This window comes from Cryptosporidium bovis (genome assembly GCF_009768925.1).
Source record: "Cryptosporidium bovis isolate 45015 chromosome Unknown contig_9, whole genome shotgun sequence".
NCBI classification, from domain to species: Eukaryota; Apicomplexa; class Conoidasida; order Eucoccidiorida; family Cryptosporidiidae; genus Cryptosporidium; species Cryptosporidium bovis.
This window is the reverse complement of record NW_027125021.1, coordinates 114,456-131,684: the sequence shown is the minus strand read 5'-3', so window position 1 is coordinate 131,684 and position 17,229 is coordinate 114,456. Positions and strand designations below refer to the sequence as shown.

The window sequence follows — 17,229 nt, the reverse complement described above, 5'->3', positions numbered from 1 at the left end:
TTATAATATACCATTATATCAATTGAAAATAAACTTATTAACGTTTGGAGCGGATTTGATCAATTCAAAGGCAATTTGTTATCAAAATCTACACATGTTAAATTTTCCTATTTATCAGAAATAAAAATACATATATGAAAATATCTCTGAGCGCCAAGAAATTACACTAAAATGCATGGAAATTATTTGAAATACGCATATTTAACGGTACAAATAAGTTAGAATTATTAATTTAAATAAAGCAGTACGAATGAAATATAAATAAACAATTGATGCTCCTTTTATTTGCCGTTCCACTATGAATTCAAGCAAACTCTCTCACACTTTGTGTGAAAATACACAGGACCATTATTCTAAATAATGTAGCCTAATTTATTAAGTGTTCACCATTCTGGTTATTAGTGTGACCGTTAAATACAGAAACGCTTGACTTCACCTCAATGTTCAGGCTGTTAGATGGTAAGTCAACATGTTGACTGCTCTGATGCTGCTTTTCATCTGAATTATTTATTGACAAAAACGCCTGATACGGCATCAAACCGACTCTTGATTCAATGAGAGCGTCTGAATAAACAGGTATAGGTACGTTAAATGTTCGTGGAACGTGTCTTTGTATAATTTTAGGCACATGCACAACCTTTTCAACAGATATTGGAACTGGAACCTCTTCTTCTATGATTTTTTCAACGGGCACAGGAACAGGGACCTCGACAGTTTTTAATACATATTTTGGCACTTGAACCTCCTGGTATTTATCTATGGGAATTGGAACATGCTTTAATTTTTCCAATATACAATCCTTATTCACAACTTTAACATCAATCATTGGTGTGTCTATGTCTTTCATTATTGCTTTATATTCAGGAACAGTCGCATGAACCAGCTTTTCTATTGTCTGAACTACAGGGACTTCCACTATTTTCTCAACTTCTACGTATCTAGGTTGGTAGTTTGGCACGACTACGTCCTTCCAGACTATTTCCTCTTGTATTTGTGGTATCTCGACTATTTTTTCCAACACTACCTCCTTATATTGTATTTGCGGTACTTCAACTATTTTTTCCTCTATTACTATTTTAGGAACTTCCACCACTCTTTCCTGTACTTCTATCCTTGGGACAAATACAGTTTTTTCCTTCAACACTCTTTCTGTTTTTTCTATATATTTATCCACATATCTTATCTCTGGAACGTACACTATTTTCTCTTCTTCATTCACTTTAGGAACTTCTATGATTCTCTCTTGTATTTCTAGTTTCGGAACTTTTACTATATTCTCCTTATATACTATTTCAGGCACCTCTACGAGCTTCTCTCTGTATTCTATTGTCTCTATCTCCACTATTTCTTCCTCGTTTATCACTTTAGGTTTCTCCACAACTCTTTCCTGTGTTAAAATAGTTATTGTTTTGTAAAGTAAAACAAAAATATTTGACTTCATTGCATTCATATTAGGCGTTTTACCGAAGCTATGTAAAACGCCCTTGACGCAGTACAAAAAATGAAATAACTTACTTGATAAACGCCCTGAGCCATTAATTTACTCGGAATCTCAGGTGGAACGAGTGAAATGTTTGGAGGTAGTTGAAGGCCCTTCGAATCTGAAATTCATTTTCGAAATATTATTGTCACTATGCAAAAATTTATTTAACCTTACCATTATCCATTGCTAACAATTTTACTTGCACTTCTATCTCACCTTTTGCTCAGCTGCAGTTGATATAAAGAACCCTCCCGAAGTTGTATCCTAATATCTTTTTGTGATATCTTTACGACTATTGCCTATTTATCAGTGTTTCTTCTAGAGTATTTCAAGCTTCTATCTCAGAAATAGCTTGTATTCGGGTAGATATCAGTCACTAATGAGAGAAACCACGAGAAGCAATTCGTGGCACAATTTTGTGCATATAAGTTGTTAAATACACGTCTTTTAACTTAAAATTATCTGTCCTTGCGTTACAAATTCTGTATTTGTTTTAGTTTTTTTTTCCATTGCATGCTTTATACAAGCATGCATCAGAGGCGGTATTAAGGTGTGGGTAAAAAAGTGAGGTAGCGCCGGCGCTCCCTTTACTTCGGAGAGTTAGAGTTGAATTATGGACAACAAGTGGCACAGGAAGAAAATCAGAAGATAAAATTTATAAAAGAAAAATCGCGAGGAAATAGTAAAAAGGTGTGACGCAAAAAGCAAATACAATTCCTCTAGCGACGAATTATTAGTTTATTTGCCAAATGAATGAGCCGGAGTCATTTGAGAAAAGCAGACTGGTAGAATCTATAAGAAGAGATAAGTTGGATGCGACACTGAAGTTGATAGATGAGTTGGACCCTAAGGATATTTCAAATTTATGTCCAATAACGAATGCTAATGTTTTATTTTATGCAGCACAAAGAACAAATGACGACGAAGCATTGGAAATATGTAAAAAAATACTAGAAAAGTGTCCGGAACTGGACGTCAAGTCGACAGATATAAGTTTACAAACTGCGCTTTTTTTTGCATCAAGAGATGGCAACATCAAAACAGCGGAGTATTTGATAAACAACGGCTGCGATGTTAATCATACAGATAGAGTTAACCAAACAGCATTATTTTACGCAGCTAGAGATGGAAGATTTGAAACTGTTCGTTTGTTATTGGATAAAGGAGCAAATCCAAATATGTCAGATAATGTAGGCCAAACAGCACTATTTTATGCAGCAAGAGATGGAAGATCTCAGACATGTATATTGCTGTTGGAAAATGGCGCAGATCCAAGTATTAAGGACAAAAATCGTCAAGCAGCACATTCATACGCAATGAAAAGCGGGCACAAGCAACTTGCAGGATTGCTAAAGAGTAGGGTGTCTGTGCCTGCTGGAAGTTCTGTAACAGGTGGTTTAAACAATGCTGATAATCTGAGAAGTGGTTATATAGATGGCAAGGCAGAAAGTGGAGGGTCCGCGTTATGCAACTCGTCTATGGTGGAAGGTAATATAATTAAGGACTCTGAGATAAGACAATGCTACAGACTTCAGGTTAAAGGTAGTGATGGCAAGTGGTACTTTGCTCCAAAGGTTAAAATAGAGGAATTTGAAAGAATGTTTCCTAATATAGCGGTATGGTCAAAGGATTCTCCTGTATCCTATTTGAAACCGAATATAGACCCATTTAGAGCATCGTGGTATAAAGTTATAAGTGAATGTGTAGAAGATCTCAGAAAACAAGAAGGAGCTTGGATATTCGACAAACCTGTTGATGAAAAAGCTTGGAACTGTTCGGATTACTATAAAATTGTTAGTAAACCCATGGATTTCAGTCTGATTAGAAAAAAATTAAGAAACGGCGAGTATGAACTGTGTAGGGATGTTGTATCTGATATCGAGCAAATATTTAAAAACTGTTACTTATATAACAAACCGGATTCGAGTATTTCAATATTGTGTAAGGCTATTGAGAATCAATTCTGCAACTTAAGAGGAAGCAAAGGCATTGATTCATTGCTTAATAGAGAAAGTGAAATTTTTGGTTTGGATAAAATAAATGATGGCATTTCTGAGGGTATTGATGATAGCAATATGGTAGTTGATGATTCTAATAACAATAATAATGAAGGTTAAGACATCAACTTTTTACTTATTTTCATCTGAATATCTATATATTGTCTAATTTTTTTCTTGTTTCTTTTAAACGAAAAACAGAGGGAATAATGTAAAAATGAATAAAATATTCTCATAAACAGTTAATTTGATGTTTCTTTATTTGAAAGTAAAAAAGAAATTCACGTATATAATTATTCTTTTCAATTTTCTGTGTTTATTCATTGTTTTTTTACATAATTAAACAAACAAATCTTAATATTATTCTTCGCCTCTAGTAGCTTTAACTGTCTTTCTCTCCTTCCCGAATATGGCAGTACCTATTCTGATTTGATTGCTCTTGTTCTTTATGGCAATATCCATGTCTCTGCTAGTACCCATACTTAGTTTGCAGTTAAACGACAGATTGTTAGAATATCTTTCCAAGTACAACCGAGTTATCTTTTCCTTCAATTTAAGCATTATCTCAAAACAATTAAAGTTGGAGGTCAATTCTGGATCACTGTTTCCCATTGTCATTAAACCGTAGAATGAAAGGTTCTTACATTCCGACATTACGAACTCAAATAACTCAGGTACACTCGAAACGCCTATACCACTCTTAGTATCTTCGTTGGAGGTTTTAATTTGGATCATCACTTTTAATGGTTTCTCTCTTCCATAGCACAATTTATTTAACAATTCTGCCGTTTTTACAGAATCAAGCGTTTCAAACACCTCCAAATTTGGAATAGAAAGTAAAGCTTTAGCCTTATTGCTCTGCAAGCTACCTATGAAGTGCCACCTTATAGTTCTAGGAAGTTTTTCCGACTTGTACAGCAACTCCTGCACGTAATTCTCACCAAAATCAGTGTGACCGGTGTACTCATGTAATAATCTTATGTCCTCCACACTCTGGTACTTACTGACCACGAGTAATTCTGGAACACTTTCAGAATTTAAGCTCAAATCTTTTATTCCCAATCTCACAGCATTGTAGTTCTCAATTATATTGTTTCCAGACATGTTATCGACCAATTTGTCCTTTCTCCGCACCTCATCTACTCCATTTGAGTTCTATTACATAGCCAATAGTAAAAGTTAGCATGTGATGAAATACTTTAGGCGGCAAAGGCCATTTTTTAGTTTGGCAAACAAATTGTCAAGAAGAGGTATTCAAAATTGAAGTTGGTTTAGCAGCAAGAAGAAAGTACTATTGCTTTTATACACTGCTGAATTATTTGTTTTGTTCCTTGATACAGAAATACTAGACAACATTTCCGTTAAATTTGAAGATTCTTTGGTAAATTTGTCTCCACATTTGTTTTTTTACCTTTAAAAAGTGGATTTGTATTGAATAATGAGTGGAAAAAACACCAATGCGACAACTTCTTGTGAAGAAGCAGAAACCAGAGGTTCGAGACAGAGAAGAGACATGTTGCTTTCGATTCAAAACGAGATACAAGAACTATGGTACAGCAATAAAGTATACGAAACGAATGTAGATGATAAACGTGAAAAGTATATGATAACTTTTCCATACCCTTATATGAACGGGAGACTGCACTTGGGTCACGCATTTACATTCACAAAGGCAGACTTTCAAGCCAGATTTCAGAGAATGAACAAAAAGAATGTATTGTTCCCATTTGGCTTTCATTGTACAGGGATGCCTATATGCGCGAGTGCAGATAAGTTGAAGATGGAATTGAGCTCAGATTGTCCTGGGATTAGCAGAGAAGATAATAACGTTTCAAGTAACCATGAGCTAAAAAGTAAGGTAGTAGCCAAAACCGGAGGAATGAAAAAACAGAGCGATATTTTGAAATCGATGGGAATTCCAGAGGAAGAGATAGCAAGATTCACAGACCCTATTTATTGGACAGAGTATTTCCCACCTCTGGCCATGCAGGATTTAAAAAACTTTGGAGCTGCTGTTGACTGGAGAAGATCGTTTATTACAACTGACATTAATCCATATTATGATAGCTTTATTAAATGGCAATTTAGAACTTTGAAGGTAGGTTTAACAATGATAAGTGAATAGATATGGCAGCAGTGCTGAAAGATCAATTTCACTGTTTGCCAAAATTCATTTTCTTAAATAATAACTCCATGATTTTTTTTAGTTTAAGAGAGACAAGATAAGATACGGACTAAGGCCTGCAGTGTTTAGCAGAATAGAGAATCAACCATGTGCTGACCATGACAGATCCTCGGGAGAGGGTGTTGGCCCACAGGAATACACTCTAATCAAGCTAAAGGCAGTAGAAATTCCCGATTGCATTAGGGTTTTGATTGGAAACAAAGAATTGTATTTTGTATGTGCAACACTAAGACCTGAGACAATGTACGGGCAAACCAATTGTTGGGTATTGCCTACAGGAGAGTACGATTTGGTTTTGGCATTTGACAGACCACTAGATAGAAATACATATGACAGTTCGGATGGTATATTGAGGAAATTGTACAACAGCAAAGAGGAAGCAGCCTTGTATTGTAATTCAGTATTTGTTTGTTCATCTAGAAGTGCTTACAATATGGCCTATCAGGGAATAGTTCCTCTTGTCAATAAAAATGGCAGTCTTCCAGAGATAATATCTTTCGGAAAAATAAGTGGTGAGAATCTAATAGGAGTGTCTTTGATAGCTCCGAGATCAGTTTATCCAAAAATACACGCTTTACCTATGTTTTCAATATCAATGGATAAGGGTACGGGAGTGGTTACATCCGTACCTTCTGATTCCCCTGATGATTATGCAGCATGGAACGATATTAAAACGAAAGCTGGAATTAGGGAAAAATACAATATTAAAGAGGAGTGGCTATTGGAACCAGTTCCTATAATAGACACTCCAGAGTTCGGAACTTCTGCTGGAATAATGGCATACGAGAAATACAAAATACAGAGCCAAAACGACTCGGCCAAACTAAAACAAGCAAAAGACGAAATATACAAAAAGGGATTCTATGATGGTGTTATGATAACAGGAGAGTACAAAGGAATGAAGATTATTGATGTTAAGGATAAGTGCAAAAAACAACTTATTAAAGAAGAGACTGCACTTAACTATCTCGAACCAGAGAATACAGTCATAAGCAGAACAGGAGAATATTGCATAATAGCTTTGTGCAAGCAATGGTATCTTGAGTATGGTGAAGATAAATGGAGAAAACAAGTTTATAACTGGGTTAATAATGAAAAAAGCTTTGAAACTTACTACCCACAAGTTAGAAGTTCACTATTGGAAGTTATAAATTGGCTGAAAGAGTGGGCATGTTCACGCTCTTATGGTCTTGGAACATATTTACCATGGGATAGTGAGAACAATCAAAAGGTCTTGATTGAATCTCTTTCAGATTCAACAATTTATATGGCATATTACACAATTTGTCACTATCTTCATTCCGACTTGAAAGGAAGTAAAAAAGGAATATTTGACATACCTGTTGAGTATATAAATGACGATTTTTATGATTATATATTTTGCATATCCGATACTCCTTCTGAAAACTTAACTAGGAATATTGACATAGATTGCCTCAATGAGATGAGAAGGGAATTCTCATACTTTTACCCAATTGACTGCAGAGTATCTGGTAAAGATCTTATTTTTAATCACTTGACTATGTGTCTTTACAACCATACAGCAATTTGGGAAAACCAGAGTCAGTATTGGCCACGTGGTTTCTATTGTAACGGACATGTTATGATAGACTCTATGAAAATGAGTAAATCCCTTGGAAACTGGATCACTCTGGAAGACGGAATTCAAGAATATACATCAGATGCGTGTAGAATTGCCTTGGCAGATGCTGGTGATACGATTGACGACGCTAATTTTTGTAGAGATCTGGCAAACTCTGGAATCATGAGGCTTTACTCATTGGTCCAGTTATCTCAGTTTTACGTTGAAAACTCGAGTAAACTCCGAGGCGGACAGAATGAATCTTCTAATACCGAACTTATTAACTTTTTGAGTAGCAATCCGTCATGTGTAGATTCATTTTCGAAAATAGACGAGATATTCACAAGCGAAATAATTAGACTCTCGAATGAAGCCTTTAATGCCTACAAAAATTTCTCTTACAGAGACGCCCTTAAATACTCTCTTTTTGAGTTCCAACTCAGGAGAGACCAATACAGACTTTTATGCAATTCAAATGATATGTTTATGAATTCAAACGTACTCGGATTACTTATCGGTAAGTTCTATTATTATTATCATTACTGGTACTATGTATGCATGCACTATGAATTCGAGTTTAATACTGCATATTTGTTATATTTAAAGAGAATATCAAATGTGAAACCTCTCGTTCTAATTCCAAATAACACATCCTGAAGAGTAACATTTCGAGTTTACCTCTGGAACTATTGTTATATGGATTATCTCCGGGAGAAAACTGACTATGAATAGCAAGAAAAAGCCGGAATTTCTCTTGTTTGTCCCGGCTGTCGCATTTATTCCCACATATTAAACATGTATTAACACTAGTGCTGTATATATGCATGCACATATGTCATGCATGTATTTCTATACCTACATAAGTACCTAATATAGCAATGAAACAAATCACGTTTTTAACTAATTGATTCCTATATTTTAGAGACGCAAGTTAAGATACTGACCCCAATAGCACCACATACGTGCGAGTATATATGGAGATGCATACTTGGTAACAAAGACTTTGTAGTGAACACAACGTGGCCGGACTTTAGTAATAGTAACAAGTACAAATATTCAAATGTGCACATTAAGATGTTGAATTTACTATTTAAATCAATTGAGGACTTTAGAAAGTCAATGGATAAATGGAGCAGTAGTAATGGTAAGAAAGGATCCAGAAACAATAACTCCGTCACTATTGGTGGAAAAGCAAAGCCCAAGTCGGCAGTAATTTATGCCTCAAATGAATACCAAGATTGGCAAGTCCAAGGCTTGGAGCAGGTGCAAAAAATAGTGAATGAGAATGGAGGAATACTTCCAAAAGACTACATAAATCAGCTCAGGAAAACTCCTAATATAGAGAAGATGGACAAAATTATGCTTAAGAACGTACTTTCGTTTATCTCTCTAAAGGCAAGTGAATTTAAAGACAATGATTTGGCATTTAACGTTAGTCTGCCTTTTGATGAACACGAATTGTTCAAGACTCATATGTATTTTATTTCAAAATCAATTGGAATTGAAAATTTAACTATTAAACATGCTAAAAAAGAGGACTGCTCTGAACTGACTGCTGATAAACTATCCCAGATTATTCCCTCCAGGCCATTGATTACCTTCCATACTGATTAATTTTAAATATAGATTTGCACCTTTGAATGAACTTACATCTCTATTTGGGTCATCAAAAACAGATATTTTGTATTTGCTTAGTCTTTCTATGTCTCCCATTAACTTGTTGTCTAAAAATAGTCTTTTTAAATTCAGTTCGAGTCTTTGTGGCAACCCCATATATAATGATGATTTGCCACACAAATATATATTTTCCATAAGTAACACTCTTGTGTCCAAGGGACATTTATTTACTACTTTAAGTATGCCCTCGCAAATAGATGGGGATTCTATTCCTATACTATGTGGTCTGAAAAATACGTTTTCCGTCACCTGAAACCTCTCTTCTTCTATATATACGCTCTTTTCCAGACTCTCCAATTCTAATATCTCCAAATAAGATGTTGTATTTGATATTGCATCTTTTGTTATTTTCCCATTTAGAGACACGAAACAATTTTCATTCAAAATCTTTCTCACGAGTAAGTCATCCTCGCTTTCTTCCTTTATTGTGGTGTGCTTCCTTGTTAAGTTAAGTCCTCTTCTCGATAATAATAATTTTAAATAGTCTTCTAATACGCTGCCCCCAATGGGTATGCTTATTGAATAGTTATTATCAGATATACCCTCTATCACTGGAGTTATATTTGTCCAAAACGTTCCCATATCCACTACTATTCCCGTCTCCTTACCATATGAATAAAGCGTCAATAGGTAGTTTGGAACATAATAAACCTTTTTAAATTTATAGTACTCCTTCAGCCACTCGTCTACTTTCTCCTCTATCAACTTACCCCCAGTAGACGGAAGTATTACCAATATTGAGTCGTAATTCTGGTCTACACTGTTCACTCCCAACTCAATTAACACTTTTTCCCATATTAATTTACACAAATCCCAGTCACTCATTACTAGATTCTTACTCAAGGGATACATTATACTTCCTCCTTTGTTCTCTATTTCATTCAATGCGTCATTCCCAACCTTTAAATTTTCAAGTGGTTCTTTTCTATTTCTTAAATTCACCTCTTCTCTCCCGTTCTCGTTCCTCTTTTCTGAAATATAACACACAGATGGTATCTCCACCAATGGTAGCTCATAGTCGTTCCTACCTCCTTTACATACATAACGACCAATTTCTAGTATTAGTGACTTCATCTTCCCTTTTTTTCACAATCCAATATATGCCACTCTCTTTCTAAAGAGAGAAATAACTTTTTAATTATTAATACGCCTATCTACCCCTCAAAAATTCGTGACTGATATTTTCATTCTAACTTAATCAATGAGAATCACTCCTTTAAGTAGGGTGTATTTCAACTTTGTACTTTGTTTGTTTATTATATTATTTTACAGTACCGGTATTTACATGTATGCCACGAAATTTTTTTTGTTTTTTTAATGCTTAAACATGCCGGTAATTAAAAATTAAATAAATTACTAATATAAAATATTAATAACAATTAAACATCTTTTTTCTGAAATTACTACACTGATTTTCAATTCCCTCTACTTATGATAAATGAACACTCTTTTTTATTATTTTCATCCTTATCCCCATTACTCAGGCACTCATTCAGTAAAATGAAAAGAACAAAAAATCAGTATTTAAACATTAATAGTATTAAAAACAATAACAAATTTATAAGAAACTACCACCTAAAAATACAAAATAATCTGAATGGTAATCATATTCAGCTGAATAAGCTGTTAAACAAAACAATATATTACAAATTCTCTAAATTTAAACACATTCTATATCTATATGGATATACAGGAATATTCGTCCACTTTTCTACTTATATAGTGACTTTGATTCTTACCTTTAATATTAATAAGATTAGTACTTCCAGATTTATCAACTTAAAACTATCAAAACTACAGAGTCAAATTGATTCCAATGCATTTAAAACAAGACTAAATTCATTTTTTTGCAAGTTTTTTATTTCATGGTTTCTCACTAAATTAACTGAACCTTTAAGGGTAATAATTACTGTTTCAGTTACGCCCTTTATTCATAAACTACTATATAATAAATTTTAAAATATTTAACCTATGATTATTTTCTACATTTGTTGAATATTTTGTTTTTCCCCTGGTGTCTCTATTAAAAAAGGTAAATTATCTGTATTTTTTAAATTATTGTTTGTATTTGAATCGTCAATACTTTTATTATTTATTGATGCTGGACGCCTTAAACTTGTTTGCAAAGACGGCGATAGATCATTATCATCATATGATTTTTGTTCGTGATTATTTCTCCTTGTTGATGACTCTCTAGGTATTGAACTTTTAGGCCTTTCCGGTATAAACTTTTCGGTCTTTTCATTATTGCTATTTATTATTGAATTATTAACACCTATTTCAATTACTGCAGGACAATTTCCTTCTGAATACAATTTATATGTATCCTTTAATCCTTTACCATGTAGTTTACAACTACTTTCATTCTCTTTTCTACAACATTTATGATCATTATTTGAAATCATTGATGGCAATAGTGACGACAAATAGCTTATATCCATCTCTTTCCCCTCTATTCTTAATTTTTGATCACAGATATCTATCATTACGTTCTTTATTGTTTTTATTAAATTTAATATATCCTTACAATCTTTAATGCACAAATCAAATAACTTCAACTGTCCTGATGATGTGCTGTTTAACTCGTTTAATTCATCCAATGTTTTTAAATTAAAATATAAACAAAATTCACTACATGCAATAATCGATTCTTGTACTAAATCTGATGTTTTTCTTGCTAATGTATTTAAGTAATGTAACGACATTTGTAATGTATGTAATGGAAGTCCACCCATATATGCATCTTCATATGATCTACGATTTTCTTTTATTTCGTGTAATACCACTTTTAAACCACTTCTTAATATATTCCATTGTGTAAATATTTCTTTTGTATCTACATTGTTCAATCTACTTAAATTTTCAACCAATTCATGATTTACCCTATTATATGAATTGTTTACCAACGAAAATTTATTTAATATATTACTTTTATTGTTAATTGCAAATATGGATGATATCAATATGTCTGATATTGTCTTATAGTCCATTTTACTACTTAATAGTCTCGTTATTTTGTCTACATCATTATTGCTTATATTGTTTATTAATTCTATTAAACATTCAGAATTTATTATTGCTCTACATGATATTTTGATTGTTTCACAATTACACGTTAATATTTCAATTGAATTGAGTAACATATAGTAATTCACTTGTACATTTATTTTGTCTTCTAATGATAACGTTAACGAAAATGGATATATAATTTTCTCTAATTTACTTAGTTCACTATAATTATAATGATTATTATTGCCTTTATAGAGACTCAACTTTGATAATATTTCACTTTCAGGCAATATTTGCTTAAAATTATTTAATTCGTCTATTAATTCTGTTTTTTTGATTGTTATCAATTTTATAATTTTCCTATTTCCAATATTTGTGTAACACAGGGTCATACTTTTTAACAACTCTTCTATTATATTTATTGATATTTTGCTTTTATTTATATATTTATTTAATTTATAATGATCCATTGGGCTTAATACCTTTCCCCTATAGTTTCCATTTGATATATATAAAAATGTATTTACTAAACTATTTAAAAATACCGATTTGAAAAGATTTATGATTTTATTAATGATGTTTTTTATTGTTTTTACCACAGATTTTTCGTTTCTTATTTCTCGCAGATCGCTATTTTCACCTAATTCTTCCTTCACCCCTACTTTACTAGCTATGTTTTTCCTCAGTACTTCATTTACTTTTCCTATTTTAATTAGATTATTTGATGATTCTCTATTTAAGCACGATCTCGAGTTCGTATTACACTTTGGATTTGTTCTACTTGATTTATAGTTTGTATTTGTCTTAAGTACTAGACTTGCCTTTCTATTTTTCTCTTTAAATAATGATGATACTTCCTTAACTTCAGGAAACTTTGTCACATTCCCTTCATCAACTTTATTTTTAATGTTTTTTTCTGTCATTCCTGTACAGTATAAGTTACTTTCGTTTAACATATTGTTATTTAAAGTGAATATTCTTTCAATGTCATTCTTATTTTTTAATCTTGACTTTAAATCATCTATTATAATCATTGTTAAAGATAGGAAATGATTATAATTTGTCACTATTTTAAATGTTAAAAATAATAATATCGATATTACCTTCCCCTGATCAGAATAGTTACTTATTTTTTGAATGTTGTTTATTAATATTGGTATAAATATTCCAGAAATGACTATTAGTATTAAATATGCTTTTGAATAGATTTTCTCACCTCTATTCTGGTTAAATTTCCTTTTTTCCTTGTTTAATATTAATAGTGTCGACAATGTTCCCATAAGTAATGTTGTTACTCTCAATCCCACTCTTAAATTTAAATTACCATTCAATACGGTATTACAAAATTCTTTTGAAATTTTACCCCCATTATTAATATAACCAGATATACCTATTTCTTTTATTGTATTTACTACACCTAAATTTGATTTTTTTTCACCATATCTTTTTTTAACTTCATTTATTAATTCGACTCCCTTAAAGACACTGTCCAACTTTCTAGATCTCCACCAATTTTTTGATATAATTGAAAATTCAACTACGTCATCATGATTATATGAATAGTAACCACTGTTTAATATTTGTTCACTTGCATTTATTCCCAAATATGCTTTTGAGCAAAAACTATAAATATTACTGAATACCACTTCAACCAATATAAACAAAATCTTTTCTATTACCGGAAAGTAAAATACAGTAACTAATGTTGAAATTGTGCTCGTAATTATTTTAAAGTTCTTAACTCTAAAGTCGTTACAGTATTCTCTCATTACCACATTGTCCCAAAATAGCACTAATACTAACAACACTACAAATAAATAAAAATAAAATGAACTATTCGATGATTCAATTATTATATCCATTACTCTTTTTCTTATTAACATTATTAAATTTATTACAAACTTAAATAAACGGTATATTATTGCCTGAAATAAAATGATTATCCCATATTTTCTTGCTATTCTTTTGTATTGGTATCTTACATTAGACAATGCTATATTTAAACCATACTTTAAGTTGATTAACATTAACTTCAATTTAAATAATACCTCAATGTAATCTCTACCAATTGTCTTCCATAGTCTGTTTTGAATATCTATTACTTTTTCTACTAGAGATATATATACAACTTTAAACTTTCCAATAGAAACACACTTGAATATTTTACTAAATATATTTTCTATATTTAGGTTAAAAAGGTTTTCGTTTTTTAAAATAAAATGACAACTAGCAGATATAAGTACCAATATTGTTGAATATATTAATATTTTCTTCCACTTTGTAGAGGTATTTTTTGTATTTTCGGCACAGTCCGCTATCCCATTCTTTTCTTGGATTTTAGGCAGCTTGTTATCACTCCTCCCGTTAATTTGGATTACGGAACTAGGTTTCATGTTTAGTCACATATATCATGATTAATTTGCTTTGACTTATTTAAGGTTCGGGTACTTTTCACTTTTTTTTCCTACATAATGACTCATTTTCAGGTCTGGGACCTTTTCATAATTTGATTTTATTAATACTTGCCCTTTCATAGTTATTTTATTATTTTTGAATGTTAAAAAACTAAGTACTTGATATTCAACATAAATAAAAAATATTTAATATTATCCATAACACTATTTTTCCTGTCATTCTCTCTTAGTTGTACTCTGTTATTATCCTTAGCTAGACAATACTTGAAGCATATATCAGAATTAAAAAATAAACAAATAATCAATAGTTTTGTAAATATATCACGATGAAATAACACATCTTATTTCAAAAAATGTTATTAACCTCAAACTACTCTAATTCCAAGTCTTCTATTACTGTATTTTGTACCAATTGTAATTTACATGTACCGTGTAGCAATAATTTAGGCGGTAGTTGTATGTGGATGACTAATTGCATAGGATGCATGCAAAAATGCATACCAAAACAAAACAATAAATTTGTCAAAGTAATAAGGTTAGTGAAATATAATCATAATTGAAGATGATAAAGTTAAAGAAGCAATCAGAAAAAGGAGATGTGGTCATTAAGAGTTCAGATTCAGCGAATAAAACATCGCAGGCAGTAAAAATAATGGCACACCTAAAGGACTTAGATAAGATGATAAAAAATGGTGGTAAGAAGGAAAAAAAAAACAAATCATTCACCAATAGAAAGAAAAAAAAGTTAGTTTCTGTAGAGAATCAAATAACGTCACTAAAGATAATATCAAGAATTGCAGGTAAAGTTAGAGATAGGGAAGTGGAAAGACAGCCATTTATGGACTATTCACCGGACAGGCATCCACACATAACAACAAAAAATGTAGACAAGCTCTTGTACTTAGAAACTGGTACCCTGGCAATAGGAAAAAGTTTGGTCAGAAATAATATATTACATGAAAGAGAGACATTGCAAAAAATGAGGGGTGCGTGTATATATATAAAGGCAAAGCTTCCAGGAGCAGTAGAAAAATTCAAGGGTAAAAATGAACTAAAATCGAGTTATAAAGATCAAAAAATTACTGAAAAAAAGGATTCTCAAACAAAGTATACCGATAGTGACATTAATAAGGACAAAAGTAATATTGACCCAGTAATTGAAAGGGATAGAAAGATTGAAATAGACATAACAACAATACATAGCATATTGGGATTATCTGGTATTGAATTATTGGGTGATATTGATACAAGTGATATAACAAGGATAAGACATAAACTGATTCATATGAAGGAATCAATTAACTCAATGATACCAGAAGTATCATCAGATTATGTAATAAAGGGTTTAATAAAGTTCGACCCAAACAAATTAATAGGTTTAGTACCAATGTTATTATCAGTTGTAAAGAATAAATACGTAAACCCTAATTTTTGGGCGTCTGTTACTCATGAGTTATGGTTATTTTTAGTGGTATTCCAACATAATAACTTAAAAATAGGTGATAATTCGACAGAATTAATTATTGGCAGTATTAAAAGTTCATCAAAGGAAACAGAAGAAAAATTAAATAAAATACATTTATTTCCTGATTATTTTGTAGCAGTAAGTTATTTATTTTCTGGAATGATTGATACAAAAATTCCCGGCGTACTAAGATTGCTTGTAAGGCTTAACGTTATGTATTATCTTGAATGTAGAATTAACAGTTTACTTTTATTTTGTAAATCATCAACAGAATTATGGATAGACAGCGTTAAGCTATCAGCTTTATTAAATAATATAGACTCAATAAGAACATTACTAACTGCATTATCGGAATCGAATTGTATAAATATGCAACAAATAACATTAAGAATATTTACAAGTAACCTAGTTAATATAATATTATATCATTTAATTTCATCACCTATTGGCTTGGTCAATGAGAAAAACAATGTAAAATTAATTGTATGTTTTATAGAATTTTTAAATGAATGTTTACTTATAGGGCATTCAAAAGAGCTGCTAGATATTGTATCAGATAATAATTTTGTGGACAACTCAATAATAGACAATGTATTTGGATATGGTTATATGTTTTATTCTGAATTGGACGCAAATAATATTCATCTAGACAAAAAAGAGGATTTAATAGTGAGAGATTATAACCATAATCAATACAGTTATTCAACAGTTGGTTATTATGGAAACAGTATGAATAATACAAAATTAAGTGAGAATTATAATTTGTGGGATATATTTTCGTTAGTATGTAATCCAAAATATTCAGAATCAATACTGTATCCTACAATACTATTTTTAGCAGATATTATGTATTTTTCATTTGTTTACGAAATAAGTTTGAATTATACAAGTTTGAAAAGTTTGTTAATATCAATAAGAATGTTACACAAACATTTTAAAAAGACAACAATGGTAAGTTTATTTTTATTTTAGTTCACTTAAAATATATTTCTAATATAATTACAGGAAATTGGTTCTGATGAATCACTATCATCAATATTATTAGATGATACCAAAACCATCAAAAAGTATTTAAAATTGTTGCTTAATTCACAGAATATTGATTTGAAAAAAGCACAAGAATGGATTACAGATAGGAGAATAAAGGTAGGTTTGAGGGTCTTGTATAATAAAAAAAGATATTAATAACAATTTTTTAATATTTTAATTGTTTTAGGAAAGTACATTAACAAGAAAGTTGGATGAAAGTGCAAAAGTACCGTGTTTTCATCCTAATTGTAATAATTACACGGTTGGTTCAAAGGTAAAAATATTGGTTGAGAATGATAAATCTAAATCAAGGAAAGGTGAAGTTGAATTTAGGTATTGCAGAGGTTGTTTTGTTGTGAGTTATTGTTCAGATAAATGCCAGAAGTCG

At 31.4% G+C, this 17,229-nt stretch overlaps 8 protein-coding genes across 8 annotated transcripts; 4 read left to right on the top strand and 4 right to left on the bottom strand.

Moving 5' to 3' along the window:
- Positions 1–367: 367 nt before the first annotated feature.
- Positions 368–1,450, bottom strand: FG379_003691 (uncharacterized protein; the record flags this gene model as incomplete). Its single annotated transcript, XM_067329319.1, has 1 exon — positions 368–1,450. One exon carries the CDS (start codon positions 1,448–1,450, stop codon positions 368–370), a length of 1,083 nt encoding a protein of 360 aa, XP_067184004.1.
- A 782-nt stretch (positions 1,451–2,232) lies between these two features.
- FG379_003690 (uncharacterized protein) lies at positions 2,233–3,600 on the top strand (the record flags this gene model as incomplete). The annotated part of the gene is made up of 1 exon (XM_067329318.1): positions 2,233–3,600. One exon carries the CDS (start codon positions 2,233–2,235, stop codon positions 3,598–3,600), a length of 1,368 nt encoding a protein of 455 aa, XP_067184003.1.
- Positions 3,601–3,840: 240 nt separating this feature from the next.
- FG379_003689 (uncharacterized protein) lies at positions 3,841–4,584 on the bottom strand (the record flags this gene model as incomplete). The annotated part of the gene is made up of 1 exon (XM_067329317.1): positions 3,841–4,584. The coding sequence occupies one exon, from the start codon at positions 4,582–4,584 to the stop codon at positions 3,841–3,843; it is 744 nt and encodes a 247-aa protein (XP_067184002.1).
- Positions 4,585–4,918: 334 nt separating this feature from the next.
- Positions 4,919–5,605, top strand: FG379_003688 (leucyl-tRNA synthetase; the record flags this gene model as incomplete). Its single annotated transcript, XM_067329316.1, has 1 exon — positions 4,919–5,605. One exon carries the CDS (start codon positions 4,919–4,921, stop codon positions 5,603–5,605), a length of 687 nt encoding a protein of 228 aa, XP_067184001.1.
- A 301-nt stretch (positions 5,606–5,906) lies between these two features.
- On the top strand, positions 5,907–7,904 carry FG379_003687 (uncharacterized protein; the record flags this gene model as incomplete). The annotated part of the gene is made up of 1 exon (XM_067329315.1): positions 5,907–7,904. The coding sequence occupies one exon, from the start codon at positions 5,907–5,909 to the stop codon at positions 7,902–7,904; it is 1,998 nt and encodes a 665-aa protein (XP_067184000.1).
- Positions 7,905–8,810: 906 nt separating this feature from the next.
- On the bottom strand, positions 8,811–9,998 carry FG379_003685 (uncharacterized protein; the record flags this gene model as incomplete). The annotated part of the gene is made up of 1 exon (XM_067329313.1): positions 8,811–9,998. One exon carries the CDS (start codon positions 9,996–9,998, stop codon positions 8,811–8,813), a length of 1,188 nt encoding a protein of 395 aa, XP_067183998.1.
- A 908-nt stretch (positions 9,999–10,906) lies between these two features.
- On the bottom strand, positions 10,907–14,326 carry FG379_003684 (uncharacterized protein; the record flags this gene model as incomplete). Its single annotated transcript, XM_067329312.1, has 1 exon — positions 10,907–14,326. The coding sequence occupies one exon, from the start codon at positions 14,324–14,326 to the stop codon at positions 10,907–10,909; it is 3,420 nt and encodes a 1,139-aa protein (XP_067183997.1).
- Positions 14,327–14,909: 583 nt separating this feature from the next.
- FG379_003683 (uncharacterized protein) lies at positions 14,910–16,784 on the top strand (the record flags this gene model as incomplete). Its single annotated transcript, XM_067329311.1, has 1 exon — positions 14,910–16,784. One exon carries the CDS (start codon positions 14,910–14,912, stop codon positions 16,782–16,784), a length of 1,875 nt encoding a protein of 624 aa, XP_067183996.1.
- Between the last annotated feature and the right edge of the window lie 445 nt (positions 16,785–17,229).